The sequence below is a fragment of the Molossus molossus genome, unplaced genomic scaffold (assembly GCF_014108415.1).
Source record: "Molossus molossus isolate mMolMol1 unplaced genomic scaffold, mMolMol1.p scaffold_m16_p_1, whole genome shotgun sequence".
NCBI lineage: Eukaryota > Metazoa > Chordata > Mammalia > Chiroptera > Molossidae > Molossus > Molossus molossus.
In genome coordinates this window covers 194,801,353-194,822,257 of record NW_023425344.1, presented here as the reverse complement: position 1 = coordinate 194,822,257, position 20,905 = coordinate 194,801,353, and the positions used below count along the sequence as shown (strand labels likewise).

Below are 20,905 nucleotides of genomic sequence, written 5' to 3'. Positions count from 1 at the left end.
TGTAATCTTGATAGACACCTGTTGCCCTAACACAGGTTATTTCAGACTTAAATGATTGATCTATAAAAAGTTTCAGACTGTTTTACTACTGTTAAAATTAGAATAAAGATTATATGAATGTAAGAACACAATTATCAAATGATAAAACTTCACAGGGAAAACCAAATGCAGGTCTCCCCAGTTCTAATGTTTCTAACTGAGGGTAGGGCTATACCTATGTAAATGGGAAGAATTTCAGTGATCTTTGTCACTGAAAAGACTTTCCCTTTTCTGATGAAAAATTGGGAGCTTTTTTCCTCCCTAAAATGCTTTTATAAAATTTAAGTATATTAAGTGTCTTTAGTACAGTTGGCTAAAATGTACTGTTAGTTTTCCCTGAAGGATGTTGATTTCAGATAACTCAGTATTCTCTTTATACTTTCTCTGAGTCAGCTGAGCCAGGAAGAAAGAGCTATGACTGCATTGCTAATCATTTGAGTTTGTTCATTTATTCAACAAATATACAGAGTATCTATTATGCAACTAGGTGGTGCAAATAAAGTAATAAGCAACATAAAATCCCTGCCTTAACAAGTTTCTCCTGGGTGAAACAATACACTAATTATAGTATATCAGACGGTAATAAGTGTAATCGAGAAAAATACAGGAGGAAGAAGGGCAGCGATGGGTGTGTGCGGGGGGGGGGGGGCATCATTGCCATTTTATATAGATGCTCAGATAAGAGTCCCAGTAATAAAAGGATGTGTCATCAAAAAGAAAAGTATGTGAGAAAACTAGCTATGTGGCAACTAAGGGATGTGTGCTCTGGCAGAAAGTAAATGCAAAGGGCCTGAGGCAGGAGAGTGCTTGCTATCTTTAAGGAGCAGTAAAGAGGGCAGAGTGGCCAGAAGGGTAAACTAGTGGAAGGTAAAGTCTGTGAGGTAGCAGAAGACAGATAAGAAGGGCTTTGAAAGCCATTTTAAGAACTTTGGGATTACACTGATAACAGATGCTACTGGAGGATTTTGAGCCAAAGAATGATATCATCTGACTTAGATTTTAAAAGGATCTTCCTGTGTTAAAAAAAAACTGAAGGAAAATTGGAAGAGCAGTTGGGAAGATGTTGCCATAATTCAGGAAAGAGAAACAGTGGCTTGGACAAGGATGATAGCAACAGGTAGTGAGTGACAAATGATCAAATTCTTGAAGATAATTTTAGTATGAGAAATTCAGTATGAGAAGATAACTACTGTTTCACTTTTCTGTCAATGAAACTGTAACTTGTTTTCCTTAGTGAAAGGTTTCTGTATTCTGGTTTTTCATACTCCTCTGTCATGTGAGAATTATGTTATTTTTATGTTAGTAACTAGGTCAACCTAGTGCACTGTAGAGTAGTGGCTGAATTACCTATAATTTACCATTTTCTGCAAATTTACTCCTACCATTGTGTATGACTAGAAGTTAACTGTATAATTGAGGGGGAAAATAGGACAAATAATTCAGCTTCTTATACAAAGAAAGCAAATTAAACTATTTTTGATGATTTGAACAGCCGGAGTAGGCGGAAGCTTGAAAGCATAGCGTGCAGCAGGAGTCATTAACAGATAATGTTCCGTATATTACTTACTTACTTATTATTATTATTGTTGTTTTGTAATATTAACCATCACAAAACTAAAAAGGGAACTAAATAAGAACCATTAAATTTATAGAGAAAAAGTGAATTTTCTAGTCATGAGGTGAAGATTCTCTTAAATTTTGTATGAAGCTTCTATGTTTAGAGAGATACATGCCACATGTTTCAACAGAATCTATTTCACAATCATACTTGGGTTGGAATTGATTCTCAAGCTGCTAGGAAGTATTTTTTAGCTTTGGGTTCTCTGAGAAAATTGGGCCAGGATAAAAGACAGTGATCAATCACCCTCTTTTATCCTGGCCCAGATATATATATATATAATTATAGTAGGGCTGCTTATATTAACACCAAATTATTTAAATACTTTATACCCAATTGTTTCAAATATATGTTTACTATATGACCAGTCACAGCTTACTTTTTATGTATTAAACTATCCTGCATATTATTACCTACTGTGACATTTAAATCCTAGAAAAATTATGATGCCACAGCACCCACTTTATACACTGAAGCTCTTCCAAAGTCCCAGTCAAGTGCATTTCAGAATAAGGCAAATAATGGTTTTGGAAAGTTTCTGTTTATATAGTAAGCTCTGGCTCAGTGCTCAGGGTCTTAAGAAAATGGTGAAGAGACTAATGAATATTGGGTAATGGATCTTAAGCACCCCCCCGAAAAAACCCTACCAGGAAACACACCTAAAATATATATATATTTTGTTAATCCTCACCTGAGGATATTTTGTTCCAGTGATTTTTAGAAGGAGTAGGACGAGAGGGAGAGGGACAGGGACAGAGAGAGGGACAGGGAGAGAGAAAGACATCTACTGGTTGCCTCTAGCACACGCCCCCACCAGGGCTGGGGATTTTTTTTTTTTTGGATACATGCCCCTAGCAGGAACTGAATCCGAGACTCTCTGGTCTGCAGGCCGACACTCCAACTGCTGAGCTAAACTGACCAGGCCATGGCTGGAGATTTAACTTGCAACCCAGGTATGTGCCCTTGACTGGGAATGGAACCTGGAACCTTTGGTTCGAGGACCAATCAAGGGTGGGAAACTTTTTTTCCACCAAGGGCCATTTGGATATTTATAACATCATTCGAGGGCCACACAAAATTATCAACTTAAAAATTAGCCTACAATGCCTGGCTGGTGTGGCTCACTGGTTGAGCGTTGATCCATGCACCAAGAGGTCACTGGTTCAATTCCTGGTCAGGGCCCGATCCCCAGTGAGGGGGCATGCAGGAGTCAGCAGATTGGATGTTCTCTGTCATTTGTGTTTCTCTCTCTCTCTCCCTTCCTCTCACTCTAAAAGCAATAAAGAAAAAATATTAAAACAAAATTAGCCTGCTATATTTGGTCAGGCTAATTGGGTAAGGTGTGTGATGTTAGCTGGTATTGATTTCTCGGGTTTTATATGGCCCACAGGCCAGACACCCCTCCCCCCACAAATGAGCAACACCAGCCAGGGCCTAAAAATATTTATTTAGTCTCTCTTTGGGTCTTTTTTTCATAAGAACTACATTTATGAAGAAGGTAAGAATATATCTACTTTAGGCACATACTGTGTTCTTTAAGTTTAATGTTTAATCTTTAAGCAAATTATAGCTGTGGGCCAAATTTGTTTTGTTTTGTTTTCTACAAATAAAGTATTTTAAAATCTTTTAATTGATTTAAAGAGAGGAAGGGAGGGAGAGAGAGAGAAAGATTGATGTGAGCAAAAAACACTGATTGGCTGCCTCCTACACACCACCCTCAACTGGGGATCAAACCAGCAACCTGGGTATGTGCCCTGACTGAAAATCAATCCCTCCACCTAAGCCACACCGGCTAGGGCTACAAAAAGCTTTATGGAACAGAGTCAGCCCATTATTTATGTATCATCTGTGGCTGCTTGAACACTCTAATCACAGTTGAGTAATTGTAACAGAGACTGGCTGGTTCACAAAGCCAAACATATTTATTACATAAGCCTTTAGGCTATACAAAGAAATAAGCAGGCTCTAGCAAATTTTCCAGAAACATAATTTCTAGAGCCAAATTATTTTTGAAAACTAATAAAATGCTGGCATATTACAGATACAGCAGGTTATATATTAAAATAATTGCAGATAATAAAAATATGAAAACTTTGAATAGTCAACACTTTAAAATGTGTTTAAAATCTATTCAGTGACACCCTGGCCAGTGTTGGCTCAGCTACTTGGACGCTGTCCTGTGCACCAGGAGGTTGCCAGTTCAATTCCCAGTCAAGGGCATGTGCCCGGGCGACTAATCAGTGTTATGCTCTCACATCAATGTTTCTCTCACTCCTTTGCCCTTCCTCTCTCTCTACAAATCAATAAAATAGTCTTAAAAATCTATATATATTCAGTGAATGTAAACATAGGGGAGAAATTAGAAACTATCCTGGTACTATCAGTGTTTTTAAAATGCTTAAAAGACTACGAATTCATCTGAACAGTATATATTACAGTCCTTGAAATCAGATATTATACAAGTATAATAAATGACTTTTCAAAGTAAAATAAAACAAAGGGAGTATAAGTGATGGCAAAATTTTTTTTTTTTCTTATCCTCACCCGAGGACATTTTTCCATTTTTTGTTCAGATAGAGTGGGAGGGAGACAGAGGAAGAGAGAGAGAAACATTGATGTGAAGGGACACATCGAGTGGCTGCCACCCGCACAACCAACCAGGGCCGGGGACAAAGTGCAACCGAGGTACGAGCCCTTAGCGGGAACCGAACCCGGGTCTCTCTGTACCACAGGCCGACGCTCCAACCGCCGAGCCAAACCGGCCAGGGCTGTGATGGCAAATTTTACGTCAACAACTTACTCAGGGTGTACATGCCTTCCCAAACCTTGAATGAAATCTGAAGCCCCAAATATCGCTAGTGATAAAATTAGAATTTCTTAATTTATTCCTTCTTTCTTACACTTGAAAAAATAATCCTAAATTGTATTAGGCAAAAAACAAACCAAAAAGCCTTCATATTTCTATTGATTCTGAACACCCAACAATGGTCTTAAACTCTAAAAGCATTTACAGAATTCAACCACATGCACTTTTAAAACCTTACAAGTTACACACACACACACACACACACACACACACACACACACGGTCTTATCCTATATTTGGTTTATGAAGTATCAAAGAGTTGAAATACTAGCAGCTGAAGAATTCAATAAACCTTAAAAGTCATGTCTGAAAAGTCAGCCATGTTCTTTCTTCTTTAAAAAGAAATAGAGAAGTCAGAAAATAGCAAGTATCACTCTACAATCACTTCATATCAGTACAAACAACTGGATACACAGGACTCACTGGTTACTTTTCCTTCTGCTTTGACTTGAAATCAGATCAAAGACATTACTGGCTTGTCACAAAAATGAACATCTTATAACTATGGATTAAAAGCTTATTATCTGCAATGATACAATTCTGACACTGTTCTGAACAGTAGTTACTGTCAGCATAAACAGTGGCCATTTCTTATTAATGTATGAAGAAAATCTTTCATTCACTGACCAAACTGAATATAAATTTGGAATAAATTTTAGAAGCATTCCCTTTATATACTAAAATTTTTCTGCTAGTCAGAGAAAGAATTGACCTCTTTGGAAATTTTATATTGTGGTAGCCTTCAAATAGAGATGGCTTATCTAACAACCAGAAATAAGAAACTTTTAAGGACCTACCGTTGTTGTGTGCCCTCTATGCTTGTCTGCCAAAGGAGCTAAGCAAAAACCTATTCTAACTTATGTTCAAGAATTGAAGGGTTCATTCATGAAGTTCTGCTGAGGCTGGGGCTGAGAGTAAATACTGTTTACTGTGCAATCACTAGGGTTCTTGCTAGTCTTAAAGGCCTAGTAACACATTGTTCTCAGCTTCCTAGTAACTTCCACAGGACATACCCTTTGAGAGTACTCTACTTGCTATTCAACTTGCTACTTTCATGGATAAAACGAAGGTAACAGTTTCTCTATAGTTCTAACTCTTGACCTTTTCCTTACTGGTTCAGATAGCCAGTAATATATATTTTTTAAATTTTTATTCCATTTAGGGGATTACACTGGTTAATAAAATTGCGTAGGTTTCAAGTGTACAATTCTGTAATACATCATCTGTGTATTGTACTGTGTTCACCATCCAAAGTTGTCTTTTTCTGTCACCATTTATCCTCCTTTATCCTCTTCTACCTCCTGACAGTAATCTTTTTATTTTTTAATCTTCACCTGAGGATATTTTTCTATTTATCATCAGATAGAGTGGGAGGGATGGGTGGGGGAAGAGAGGGAGAGAAACATTGATGTGAGAGAGACACATCGACTGGTTGCCTCCTACATGACCTGACCAGGGGCCGGGGACGGAACTGCAACCAAGGTACATGCCCTTGACCAGATTCAAACCTGCAACTCTTTGGTCCTTGGGCCGACACTCTAATTGCTGAGCCAAACTGGCCAGGACCTGATAGTAATCTTTTAAATGGCTGTTTTCCATGTTATTTATTTCTTTTTCCTTTCTTTTCTTTTTTTTAATCCTCACCCAAGGACATTTTTCCATTTTTTTTTTGTTCAGATAGAGTGGGAGGGAGAGAGAGGAAAGGGAGAAAGAGAGAAACATCGACGTGAAGGGACACATCGAGTGGCTGCCACCCGCACAACCCAACCAGGGCCCGGGACAAACCGCAAGCAAGGTGCGTGCTCTTAGTGGGAACTGGGAACTGAACCCGGGTCTCGTGGGACCACAGGCCAACACTTAACCACTGAGCCAAACCAGCCAGGGCCCATGTTGTTTATTTCTATTAACTCCTGAAAGTTGTATTTGTCCTCTCTTTCCTATTTAAAAAATAAATCCTCTGTTTAGCCAACCTCAGGATTCAATATTCTGACTTCTATTTAGTAGTCTTACTAATTCTATTTAGTATGTATATAAAAATGCTAGTTCATTGGATATGGTTTAGTGGTCTTTGTGGTTTGGTAACACCTCAGGATATCTTTTTTGTTGTTAATCCTCACCCCAGGATATTTTGCCCCACTGAATTTTAGAAGGGGGGGGCACTGATGTGAGACACATCAATTGGTTGCCTCCCACACACTCCCCGATGGGGCTGGGGAATGAACCTGCAACCCAGGTTATGTGCCCTTGACCAGAAATAAACCTGAGTCTGGTTTGAGGGCCAACGCTCTAATCTTTGGCACACTGGCCAGGGCCACCTCAGGATATCTTAATCATCTCAAGGGGTGCCCCTAAAATTTCAAATTTAATACTGAAAATGACTCAAAATTCATATATATTTTTTTTTTTAAAAAGTGATTTCCAATCCTGGTCAGGTAGCTCAGCTGGTTTGAGCATTGTTCTGATACATCAAGGTTGCAGGTTCGTTCCCAGGTCAAGGCATATACAAGAACCAAAAAATGAATGCATAAATTGTGGAAGAACAAATCACTTGCTTTCTCTTTCTTTTCCTTCCTATCTTCCTCTCTCTCTCTCTAAAAATCAATAAATTTAAAAAAAGCCATTTCCAAAAAATATAAGACCTCTCTGTATGTGTCTGTATCAAAGCAAGAAAGGTGGCATCTAAGCTGCTTTGATTAATCTCAGAAGCAAATAAATTATCTGATAAACTGTAATGGCCTTAGTGGGAAAATATATCCACACTTAAAAATAGGACAAAGGACAGAGTAACATTTGAAAAAGAAATAAATAGATTCTGTCAACAGCCATGTATGGAACTATAAACTAGTTATTTTCAAATGAGTGAAACATTTCATTTTGATGCATAGCTAGGATTTGATGTTCAAAAGATGTTTTCAAATACTATTGAGCCAGAACACAACTTTAGGAATTTGGGTCTAAAGGCATTCTAGAATTTGTCTAGGTGTTTGCTTTCTGGTGATAAAAAACTTTACAAGTGTCTTGCTTCTTACTTCAGAATTCTGCATCTTCTGTAGCATATTTTAAAAAGGGATCTATGACTGGAAATACTAACACCAAGTTAAGAAATAAAGAATAAAAAAAACCCAGATACATCTCTTTACCTGAGAAATGCTTCAAAGGCTCATAAAGGTGTTCAACCAATGATTAAAAAAAAAAGAAAGAAAGGAAAATAAAAAAGAAGCATAGACTTCAGAAGACAAAAATAATTACTATGAATTCTAGGCAGCAGAATTTGACTCAACAAATGTTCCCTCCTTTTGTAGGTTCCTTTTCTGAAAATGAATGCTTTTTAAACAATAGCAGCTACAAGTTATCCTTCCTTATGTTTTCAAACTTGTCCTTGCTTTTCAACAAAATTTTGTAAAAATGAAATGCTAAGGTTCCTTTAAAGTCAGGCTGTAGTGGTAAGAACTAGAAAAAATAAAGAACATTTACTGAGTGACTATTATACACCTGGCATACATGCTCTGAAACTACTGTTTGAAATGGGCATTATTTTCTCCTTTTACAAATAGAAACTTGGTATTCAGAGAATTTAAAAGCAGTTTCTCCAGGGTTATAAAATAAGAAGCAGCTGAGGCCAGATGAAACCCATCACCTGCTTGACTGGGAGTCGTACTTTTCTACATCATCCTTTCAGATGGTGATAGGTCCTTAAACAACAAAACCTACTAAAAACAAATTTGATCAACAAAAACATAATTGAAAGAATAAACTGTGTTTTAAATTTAATAAACAAGATATTTTATGAGTAAACCAAGATACACAATATATTTTAGCATCCAAATAAAAAGAAAATGGTATTTGATATTAAGTTAGGTAGTAATCAGCTCTATGTGTGATCTTTGGCAAACTATTCAGTATCTCTAAATCTCAATTCCTGTATTTGTAAGAAGAGGATATTAGTTGTCACAGATTTGTGTGGCAAAGACTAAAGATTAAGATGACACGGGACTGTGGCTACAGATCCTCATCCTGCTAACCTGCACCTCTAACAGAGTGACACTGAGGCTGTAAAGGATGCTAACAAATATATTACAAACATTTCAATTTTTCACAAATTACTAAGGAAAAAACCACAACTGCCTATAATCCCTACTAGTGCTTCAAAATTTCCTTAAATGTTTTATCTTAGTAAAAATCTGATATGGATGAAAAACAGCTGGTGTACATATAAAGAACAAAGACTAGAGTTGGTGGTTAGAGAAGGGGAGGGGAGGTTCAGGAATCCTAAAGGAAGGAAAACACTCTACAAAGTCAAAGTACTATCCATGCCTTTGGAAAGACTCCCAGATAACCTTAATAATTACAAATGCTTCCTATGATCTACTGGCATAAGCATACTTCAGGCCTTTATCCAGGGTAGACTGCCATGAGCATTTATCCTCTTTCATATCTTGACTGATCTTATGTATTCCCTAATCTTCTTCTGGAGTGGGAGAGTGGATCTGCTCTGGGAAAAGTACAAAGGCTATACTTCGTACAGAATCCAGTAATGCTAGATTCTGAGCATGTGTTATTTTTTCACTTGTCTATGTCTTTTACCTGTCTGTTCTGTTCTCCTCCTTCTCTAACAGATGAACTGCTACTCATCTTTCCAGACACAACTCAAATGTCAACTCCGGAGGCCATTAGTACTTCTCAAAGCAGGGTTAGTTCTACCTAACCAGTGTTTCCAGAGCACTGGGCATACACCTTCACTTGCCTCAATGCAATAGAATTAATTCACCGAATGCATGTTTCTTGTACTAGATGGTAACGTCTCTTGAAGGCAATGATGAGTGTATATGTCTGAATTCTCAATGTCTAAGCATCATGCTACTGTTGTTGTTACAAAGGTCTACTTCATTCAATACTTCAATCTGTCTAGAGAAGTAGAAAATTAAATGTGCTTAGGAACACCATTTCTTCATCAGGAGGAAGAAAACTACACCCATATGCTTAAAAAAAAATCCTTACCCAAGGATATGTTTATTCATTTTTTAGAGAGAGAGAGAACATCAATGTAAGAGAGAAACAATGATTGGCTGCCTCCCGTATGCACCCAAACCTGGAATTGAACCTGCAACCTTTTGGTGTTGGGGACAACACTCCAATCAACTGAGCCACCTGGCCAGGGCTGCTTTTTGGTTATGTATTGAGCATATCAGTTTTAAAACCCTTAGTAATGAAAAAGGGCTTCTGTTGTGAGTGGCACACGTAGAGCAGCTTGATCGCTCTATGTGTGGAATCAACATCAAGAGATTTTGGAAGCATACTTTTTTGGTACTTGGGCAGCCGGTGATCCTTGGTCCTGGCACCCATAAAAAAATAAAAAAAAATAAAAATAAATAAATAAAACCCTTAGCAATTTGCATTTTTGACCCCGAAGGAACTTCAGATTTCCCACTCCAAGCTTTCTAAGGGATAACTCTATAACCAATCAATAACCGAGCCAATATATTTGAACAGACACCATTCTCTTAATCTTACATACTGCTTTAATGATGTCAATTCACCCTTATTGGACCTTCATCCACAGACAGAAGTTACCATTCAGTTGTTCTGTAGAGAGGAATAGAAGAACTAAGGTCTGTATTTATAATAATACCTAAATAATATGCTATGCCTTACAAAAAGAAAAGGCCTCTAACCAATGCTTTATGTTCAAATTATGTAGTTTATCAATGCCTTGCATGTGTTAAGTAACCCTGCCTATCATTTATTTTTTATGAGCGGTACTAACCTAGCTCTTTCATTGTATCTTTAATAAAGGTAACATGTATTTTACAGATTAAAGATAGACTGGATAAGGAGCAAATTTAAAATCTGAGATGTTATTGTCAAGTTTCTAGTTTGGTTTAGGAGGTATAATATCCAAATGATCATGAAATAAAATATACATAGTCCATTTTCACTTTTATGTCCATTTTAAAAAACAATTCACATTGTTAATGGTCTATAAATTACATATATTTCAGGAAAAGCATTCAAATAAAAAAACATAACTTTAAATTCCAAGTTGTTTTAGACATTTAAAAGCTGAATAGTGCAATTAGAAATGTTCTCATAGATTACTATTTTGGTATTTACCAAGGTATCTGTTTTTAAAGATTAAAAAATATATATTTCTTTTAAAAACTTGAGATTTAAAAACATAGAATTTAATCTAAAATATACTTTCAATTAATTGAAATGCATTTATTTTTTTTCTCTCTTTTTTTTTTTTTTTATCCTGACCCGAGGATATTTTTCCATTTTTTGTACAGATAGAGTGGGAGGGAGAGAGAGGAAGAGAGAGAGAGAGAGAGAAACATCGACGTGAAGGGACACATCGAGTGGCTGCCACCCACACGACCAACCAGGGCCGGGGACAAACTGCAACCGAAGTACGTGCCCTTAGCGGGAACCGAACCCGGGTCTCTCCGGACCGCAGGCCGACGCTCTAACCGCTGAGCCAAACCGGCCAGGGCTGCATTTATTATATATATATGTTTAATGGCATTCAATATATTTAAATACTATTTTCAGCATGATTTCAAAGTAGTATGATCAGGTTTGAAATTGATGTTAAATAGAACCAAAAATACTGAATTATATTCTGTTCTGTAAGAGAATCAAATCTCCAATAAGGTAGCTAGTAATACAATAGATAAGTAGGCTTGATTTGTGAAATTTCCTAATGGCTCTCAAAGGAATCAAGGTTTCGTCAGAATTCAGTGGCTTTCTCGATCTCTGCGGCTCCTCCTGGACACCTGAGCCAACACGGAGAACCACCTCCAAGTAGTGAACACTGTTACAATTAGGAAGGTCAGCGACCCCTGTGTCTATTCTCCTTCCAGACTGTTCTGTCCACTTTGCCCTTTTGGTTTAAAAACGAAAGAACTATGAAACACCGAAAATAAGTTTTTCTTAAAATTGATCTCAGACTAAGAGGAAATGAGAGGAATTTTTCATGTACAAATGTGTCTTTTCTTTTAACTGTGTAGCTCTACTAAATATTAATATGTAATTTAACTTTTATTTTTCTCATAGAATTATAGCAATAAATTACAAGAAAATCGCACAGTTACAAGTTTTAGCAATTCTGTCAGGTTTAAATATGATTTCTGTTAATCTAGCAGAAATCATGTGTTCTATGGTTGAACCACCTACCCCAGCATAGTACACAACTGTTAAAATGTAAATTGCCCAACTATTTTTAGCTGCTGCTGAAAAAAGAATTCCTGTCTTCGGGAATAATGATTTGAGGCATTGTGTTCATTTTGTTTATCAAGCAGCTATTCAGCCTCTCATGGGCCCTAGTGCTTATGCAAGCAAAAGCTTTTAAGAATGCCTGCAGCTGCAATCCAACCTTCCAGGTAGGCTGCAGGTTCAGAGCACAGCTGCCCTAGGCTGCATAAAACTCAGATCCATCTGGAACAGAGTTTCAAAGAGGATTTCAAATTTGAGTTTTCATGTATCACACGGAAGAGAAGGCGGGGGAAGAACACAGGAAAGAAGGAAAGCAAACAACCAAAAGATGATATCTCTACTTCAGCCTTAATAAAAAATGAAAAGCTCAGACCCATGCTGCTCCTTCTAGATTACTCCTTGCCAAGCCGGATATTCCATTCAGTGTATACTTGGATGCTCTGTGACTCATGCAGCAGCACCTGCGCCCATGTGTGAAGTACTGCCAAATAAAAGCCCAACATCCATTTACACAACAAAGAGATGTACCCTACAAGGCGTGGGGCCTCAATCCAAAAGCCCCACTCCCCATTTGTTCTAAGCAAAGGGAGAGGAAAAAAATATTCCCTCCTCGCACCAGGGAATTTTTAAATTGTAGGTGGATTTATGATATAGGTTCATTTACAAATACTTTTACTCTTTAAAAGAATAAAGTATATTTAACAGCACAAACACCCCTACAGCATTAGATTATCATGGCCATTAATAATTGTTCACCAAACCTTTTCAACCTCCTTCATGAACACTCTATTCTCAAAGGATACATTTTTGAGCAAAGAGGGATCAACAAACTAGTTGCTTGAAAGCTTTCCTGATGCTAGGCTGAAGTTAGGAAAGGCTTAATGAAGGCTTTAAAATCCACAAGGGCTTCACAATGAACATCTGACTTGGTGATTTATGCATATTAATAACCTCAGTCCTACCAAGGCAAGTTGAGCTGAACATGTCCTCCGAATCTTAATGTCTTTAGCTCCACTGGGATTATTACAAATGTAAATTTCTAAGATTCTCAGCTATTAATCTCTGTCTGTCCTCCTGTTCAGCAACATAATGACTAATTAAACATCAAAAGACCTGTACAGGAGATCTTCTTTGACAGCTACCGGCCTAGTCCTCTTCCCAGGAGGGGAATTCAAATGACAGGGACATGGAGTAAAAGCATATGAGTAAGCTACAAATCATTGCAGAGAAACCTAAAAGCCTAACATTAAATGCAGATTTATCTTAATCCATGATTCTGTTAAGCAGCAAACAGTGACTATGTGAAGCATGCTTACTGATATCAATTGAATATATCCTATAGCCAACAAACGCTGAATATTTGAAATCAGTTTATCACAAAGTCAAAAAAAATGGGTACTTACAGAAGAAGGCAAACCAGGAGGCACCTTTCTGACTTTCTTTGCTTGCAAAGGATCTGTACATGGAAAACAGTATATTTCATCAGCATTTGTAGTAGAAAAGATCAGAGTTCAAATGAACAGGAAATAATTTTTCCTCCTAGTGCCTTTCTTGTTTCCCAGTATTTAGAAGCAAGTGAGTGAATATAGGGATGGGGACCTCATTCTTCCTAATTGGTTCCAGTGCGAAACAGGTTCTAATGAAATGATATGTTCTGAAATACACATCCTGTAAGTTTGGAAAGATGACAGCAAACAAAGTGAAATAAGAAAAAACAAACCAATAAGCATGTGTGAGGAAAGGGAATTAACATTTCTAAAGTACTTATTACTATGTCCAGGGCTCTATAACCAGGCACTTTACATCATTTATCTCAGTTTCATTTGCAGAGGAGCACTTGGTACAAGAGGCCATTTGCATAATATAACTCCTTAACAGAGACACAAATTTAGTGTCCACATCACACTGAGAATTCAGTTCACTTTAACAATGTGTGGCTACAACTGCAACTTCAGCACCAATTATGGTACAATTTATCCTTGGATATGTATCTTTATTTCCAAGAAATAACTACATAGAGAAAGTATATTTCTTTCTAAGACATAAATGATTCATTAATATAAATGAAAACATGAGTACTTTTATATGTCTAACCAACCTTACTTGGTATTTTAATTTTACTATCTGTAAATTTTAAAACTTGTCCTTATTTACTGTAAAAAAGGTCTTAAGTACAGATAGCTTTCTAATATTCCACAAATAATGGACCAAAATCAGCATTTTTCAGAGGGGTTTACTATTAAGAAGAGATAACACAGAAGAATGCTGATGTATAGTACTATTTATTTTTGAAAACTGTAAAAATGGAAATTAAACAAACATGTTCTTTTTATGGGTCATAAATGATATGAAAGGCATGGAGTTGTTTAAGAAAAAAATGAAACCCATTTAAAGTGGGGGTGGGGATCTTTACAGTAAATATCCCAGGAGGTTACAAAGCTAAAAAAGCAACTTTATAAGTACCATGTGGAAAAATTTTATACAATAAAAAAGGGGGAAAAGCATTCATTAGCATCTAAGTCACTACCCCAACAGGCAGCCTATATTTCTTTACAACAAAGTGTCAAAAATAAACAACATCTGGCACACTCTATATTTATAAAATTTACAGGCAAAATTTCTGGGTTTTTTTTTTTTGGTGAAGCTTTTCTAGAACCAACCCTTCACAACTAATACAGCATCTGTTGAGCAAAAGCCACCCAAGAGTCAAATGTACTGCTGTTATTAGTTTGGAACACATCACTCTATCATAGGATAATTATTAATAGAAGATATTTCTATTTCATTTAGGACGGTTTTCCCCTGCCAGGTGCATAGAAAGTTTTCATTTATATTTTTATTTCATCATTTTGCCACTACACAATCACACACGTAATGTGAAATTTAAAATCATGAATTTGGAATTCACGCTTCACTTTTGGGAGAGTTTAAAGTGTAACAGGTAAGGGAATAAGCTGGCAGGATTAAAATTTCAGCTTCATCATACAGCAGCTGTGTGAGCTTGGGCAAGTTACTTAACCTCTTTGAGCTTCAATTACCTAAGATGGAAAAGTGGGATAACACCTCCTGGAATTACTGTAATAAAGATAATACATAAAACAGGTTCAGGGCAGTGCCTACAGAGAGTGACATTTAATAAATGTTAGCCATTATATTAGGTTTATATTAAAATCTGGCAGAATGATTATAAATTGGATAGTTAGATATTGTTTGTTTTTAGCCTTGCAGATGCAAGGCCTCAAAAATTGGTTCAAAATTCAGAATTGTTCCTTTCCACAGAAATCTTTGGTAAAAGGCTAAAGATTTGTGTGATCTGAAGAGAAACCAGAGTATTTGTTAACTACTGTTGTGCAGATTGTTGACTGCCTAAAGTATCTAAAAAGTTGAGAAGATGCTGAGATTGATTAAGATGATCTCTGAGGTCCTTTCAAATCTGAGATTTTATGAATAAAAGCAATGCCAAGAAAGAGTGGCTAAGACTAAGAAATAACAATGAAGAATAATAATCTACTAAATGGTATTCACACAGGACATGAGTGGGCCTCCCTGGGCACCAAGCCTTGTCTAATAATTACTTAGTTTCCTAGATCTTGGTTCCTCATTTGTAACAAGAAGGTAATATTATAATCTCACAGAGTTTTTGTAATAATGTAGTATGTACAACATAATATCTACGAGGGAGATGATACATAGTTATCTATCATAATCAAAATGAATTAATTTCTGGAAAATTTGAGTTTTTATGAAATCCACCCCCTTTCCTAGTTATTTCAATAGTTCATTTTATCCTTGAACTTTTAGTAATAGTATATCGGTCTACAGTAGTGTTGTTTTGTTTTTTTTTGTCACGATAGATACTCAAATAACATACTAACTAGTTATTTTCTAGAGTGATACTAACACACCTAGACTCAAATGGATGCTCCTACCCTGACTAACTCATTTAGTGGGAAACAAAAGTGGAGATAGAGAAAATAAACTTTACAATTAATTTTTTTTTCATAACAAAAAATATATTGGCCTAAATCATCTGGGTTTACTCCAACAGTACATATACTAACTCATAATACTGAGAGGTGGGCACATCTAATCAGAGCTCTCTGCTGAATGTGACAATCTATCGCTATGCCCTTTGTTACCCTCAAGCATACTCTAGACCCAGAAACTAGGGATATTTCACTAAAATATAGGTTTGACAGAGGTAGATACATATGTTGGAAGTAGTCAACAAGTATTTGTAGAATAAATATGACACACTTTTTATTGGTGGACTATATATATTTTTGAAGCTAGCCTATCTTACTATAAACATGCTTTACAACGTCAATTTTCCCATATAAAGGATTCTTTGGTAGGAATCGCCAAAAATTCCCACATTTAAATACTAATTAGATAAGGTGTCAGAGTACACTCGAAGCTTGCTATGAGTAGCAACACAAAATAGATTGGTCTGGTTAGGCAATGTATAAAGAAAATAAGGGTTGAATACTTAATAGGCACTACTAATTATATGAATGTGTTCTCTTTTGAGTCTCAGTTTTATGTTAATTCTAGTATTATATCCACTGCCTAGCAGAACTGTTGTATTGATGAGATGAGAATGTACAAAAAAGCACTGTGTAAACTGATCAGCATTATTATCAATTTTAGTTAAAAATAAGGTGATAATGTGAACAGACATTTTTATAAGAGGAAAAACCAGTTCAATTTTTAAGTTTTGTTTTTCGCTATTTAGTTCTTCTTATATTGATGACTAAACAACAGTAATAAATTGTTTATTAAATATCTAATAGAGGAGGGCGGGGGAGATGGATGAGATGAACCAAAGAACTTATATGCATGTATGCATAACCAATGGACACAGACAGCAATGCTAAGGGGGTGGGGTGGGGGTGGGGTGGGATGGGGAGGAGGGGGTCTAGAAGGGAAAAAGGAGAAACATCTGTAACAAAAACAAATTAATAAAAATTGGAGGAAAAAAATAAACATCTAACAGATATATTATTTTATGTAAATAAGCCGCAACATCAATATGATACCCAAGAAATCAAATTTCTTCTCATTAAAAGTGAAGCCAGAAGAAAAGACTAAGGATGGGGGAGAAACATTTGCAGGATGGGATTTGTCATGTAATACACCTACCAAGTGCTGCAGAGTCATGGAGTGGTCTTCTCCTGGAACTTGTGGCAGAGAATGAGTAGTATGGTGTCCCAGGTTTTCCTGAAGAAGACAGCTGCGCTGGGCTTCCAAGCCCTAGATCTTGTCTCAAGAGACTAGACTATAAAACAAAGCCAAGGAAACAAGTTACGTTCCCACTGACAATGACTCAAACCTGAACATTTCTTAACTTCTAAATTGTTTGTAGTATCTTCAACAATGCCTTGATTTAGGGAGCATCCAATAAGCACTTTTTAAAACATTTTTCCCCCATTATTGATTTTAGAGAGAGAGGAAGAGAAAGGGAGAGACAGAAACATCGATTGGCCACCTCCTGCATAACCCCACTGGGGATAAGGCCCACAACCTGGGCATGTGTCTTGACTGGGAATCGAACTGGTGACCTCCAGGTGCATGGGTTGATGCTCAACCACTGAGACACTTTGGCCGGACCAATAAGTACTTATTTGAGTTCAATTAGACCACTGGCTTAAGCATATAGTTCTCCCCTACCCCATCCTCATGTTGCCTGCTTTCTAATAATTATGTAGATCCATATAATCTTAAGGTTGAAAGACACTTTAGTTACTATGTGGTTCTACCCATTAATCATCAAGAATACTTTTTTAAAAAGTTCAACCAGTCTTTGCCTGCTTTCATGACCACACAGGCAGTTAATTTTGTTCTTTTTCCTTTCTTATTTTCTTTTTGGACAGTTCTCATTGTTTGCTGAGTGCCAATATTTTTAAGACTTGCCATTACTGTTTTCTTCAACTGTGTCTCATGACATGGGTTTGAATGTCCTCCTTACCATCCCTGACACAGACCTCTGGATTTATTTTCAATTGATCAAAGTCTCTTGTAAAATGGAATGGACGACAATACATCATATTAGTGCAGAGTAGTTTTCAATACTACATTTATTTTATTTTATTAATTTATTTTTTTTAAGCCTCACCCAAGGACATTTTTGCATTCATCTTCAGATAGAGCGGGAGGGAGAGAGGAAGGAAGAGTGAGAGAGAGAAACATCGATGTGAGAGAGACACATCAACTGGCTACCACCCACACAACCCCAACCGGGGCCAGGGACAAACTGCAATCAAGGTACATGCCCTTAGCGGGAACTGAACCCGGATCTCTCTGGTATGCGGGCTGACACTCTAACCACTGAACCAAACTGGCCAGGGCTCAATACTACATTTAAAGAACCCATTTGTGCTAGCTCATAAGAGTTGGTCACACCCTATTACTCTTAATTGCATATGCTGCAATTAAGTCATGTCCTTCCAATGGTGTCCTTGTTTAGTTTGTGATTTTTTGTTTGTTTTTTTGTCTCAAGTACAAAGACAATATTTATCTCTGAAAAATTCATCTTGTTATATTTGATCCATAATAATAATCCATTCCGGAACTTCTGGTCAAGATAGTGGCATAAGTAAACGCGGTATCATGTCCTCCCACAATCACATCAAAGTTACAACTAAACTACAGAACAACCATCACTCAAAGCCACCTGAAATCTCACTGAATGGAAGGAAGTCCTACAACTACAGAATTAAAGAAGCCACATCGAGACTGGTAGGAGGGGTGGAGGTGCGACGGCTGGTCCCACACCCACGTGTGGCGGATAAAAATCAGGAGAGACCTCGGCTGGGAAGGCCCTCCCTGAGGACTGAGGGGTCCCCATCCCACACCAGGTGCCCTGCTCAGGATTCCAGTGCCAGGAAGAAAAGTCCCCATAACTTCTGGCTGGAAAAACCAGTGGGAACTGAGGCTCAGGGAGGCTGAGGTACCTGGAGCCCCAGGCAGCTCCTCTTAAAGGGCACGCGCATGGACTTACTCGGACTTGCTCCCTCTAAACTCAGAGGGGAAGCAGCATGATGGGCAACAGAGACATACAAGGAGAACTGAGCTGTTTGGCACTGAAGCGAGGACTAGGAAGGGGGCTTTTTCCAGGACAGACGTGCTATCAGAGGCCTCTGTTCATTTGGTGAGCCCTTCCCTGGGGGGCAGAGAGCCACCATATCTGGGACTCCAGCAACTTGGATCAAACTGTTTGCCTCGCCCTGGTGATTCCCTGAGGCCCCGCCCCGCCCCACCCAACTTTCAGGCCCACCCAAGCTGTTGCCAGTTGCTTTAACATAGGATAGGCCTGTCTTGGATCCTGCTTCAGGTTTTCCTAAATTCTTTCAAACAAGCAGCCATCTGTTCTCAGATAGCCCCATACCTCTCGTTAAGTAATACACTGAAACACAGGGAGGCAGCCAAAATGAGGAGACAAAGAAACAAGTCCCAAATGAAAAAACAGAACAAAACTCCAGGAAAAGAACTAAGCACAATGGAGATAAGCAACCTAACAGATGCTGAGTTCAAAACACTGCTCAGAAGGATGCTCAATGGACTTAGTGAGAACTTCAGTGAACTTGGTGAGGGCCTCAAGAGCATAAAAAAGGACCAGTCAGAAATGAAGGATGCATAGTCAGAAATGAAGGAGGCACTAACTGAAATAAAGAATAATTTACACAGATTCAGTAGTATAGTAGGCAAAGCCAAGAAGAAAACCATCTATTAGGAATATCAGCCAATTAGGAAAACACCCAATTAGAACAGCAAAAAGAAAAAAGAATCCAAAAAAATGAGGATAGTTGTAAGGAGCCTCTGGGACAACTTCAAGCGTGCCAACATTCACATCTTAGGGGTGCCAGAAGGAGAAGAGAGAGGACAAGAAATCAAAAACCTATTTGAAACAATAATGGCAGAAAACTTCCCTAACTTGGTGAAGGAAACAGACATACAAGTCCAGGAAGCACAGAGAGTCCCAAACAAGATGAATCCCAAGAGGCCCACACCAAGACACATCATCATCAAAATGCAAAAGATTCAAGACAGAGAGAGAATCTTAAAAGCAGCAAGAGAAAAGCAGTTAGTTACCTACAAGGGAGTTCCCATAAGACTGTCAGCTGATTTTTCAAAAGAAACTTTGCAGGCCAGAAGGGAGTGGCAAGAAATATTCAGAGTGATGAAAAGCAAGAACCTACAACCAAGATTACTCTATCCTGCAAAGCTATCATTTAGAATTGATGGCTATATAGTTTCCCAGACCAGGAAAAGCTAAAGGAGTTCATCACCACCAAATCATTATTATATGAAATGTTTAGGGTCTTGAAGAAAAAGATAAAAAATATGAACAAACAAAATGGCAATGAATACATATCTATCAACAATTGAATCTACAAACAAAATGAACAAGCAGAACAGAAACATTCCCACAGATACAGAGAACATTTTGTTGGTTGCCAGATAGGAGTGGGGTTGGAGGAATGAGAGAAAAAGGTGAGGGGATTAAGAAGGACAAATTGGTTGCTAGACTGACAAACCTCAAAGGGAAGGGGGTTAGGGAGTGGGAAGAAATAAACCAAAGAACTTATATGCATATATGCATAGCCAATGGACACAGACAACAGCTTGGGGAAGACAGGAGGGAGGTCAATGGGGGAAAAATGAGGAACATCTGTAATACATTCAACAATAAATATAAGTTTTTTTAAAAAAAAATACTGTGAAATGTAATACTGCCAATGTCCAATCAAACCCATGATGGTGATAGAGACTTTTCACCAGCAAAGTGTCTCCTATCCATAGTCATTCAGCCAGATGGTTACACTAGAGTGGATTACACTGTTAATAAAGGTTTGCCTTTTGTGGAGAAAAAAAAAATCCATTCCTATTGTTTTTTAGATTCTATCAACCAAACTTGCTAGCTTTCTAGTATCAGGTATAAACAATGTGATAAAAAAAAAAAATTAGGATGATAGGCTGAGCAGACAGCCCTAAGGTGTGCCACAGTGACATCATGAGAATTTGTGATTTACTTTTTAGTCCTCACCCAAGAATATTTTTCTATCTCTCTTCAGATAGAGTAGGAGGGAGGGAGAGAGAGCCAGAGAGAGAGGGAGGGATAGACATCAATGCGAGAGAGACAGATTGACTGGTTGCCTCCCGCATGGCCC

The 20,905-nt window shown here is 37.6% G+C and overlaps 1 protein-coding gene and 2 non-coding genes across 10 annotated transcripts in view; 1 reads left to right on the top strand and 2 right to left on the bottom strand.

Moving 5' to 3' along the window:
• Positions 1-20,905, bottom strand: part of TCF12 (transcription factor 12) — a 355,331-nt gene that overhangs the window by 68,188 nt on the left and 266,238 nt on the right. For 7 of the 8 annotated variants that reach the window (XM_036241005.1, XM_036241022.1, XM_036241038.1 and 4 more), the window contains 2 exons: positions 16,878-17,013; positions 13,139-13,191 (listed from right to left, as the gene is read on the bottom strand). In XM_036241005.1, the coding sequence (XP_036096898.1) occupies positions 13,139-13,191; positions 16,878-17,013 (189 nt within the window). Of the gene's footprint in view, positions 1-13,138; positions 13,192-16,877; positions 17,014-20,905 lie in introns of those variants that run through there. The other variant, XM_036241061.1, reaches the window with a different exon arrangement.
• On the top strand, positions 9,733-9,866 carry LOC118622553. The gene has a single exon (XR_004958085.1). It is a non-coding gene; the product is annotated as a U11 spliceosomal RNA (small nuclear RNA).
• Positions 14,955-15,068, bottom strand: LOC118621061. The gene has a single exon (XR_004957612.1). It is a non-coding gene; the product is annotated as a U5 spliceosomal RNA (small nuclear RNA).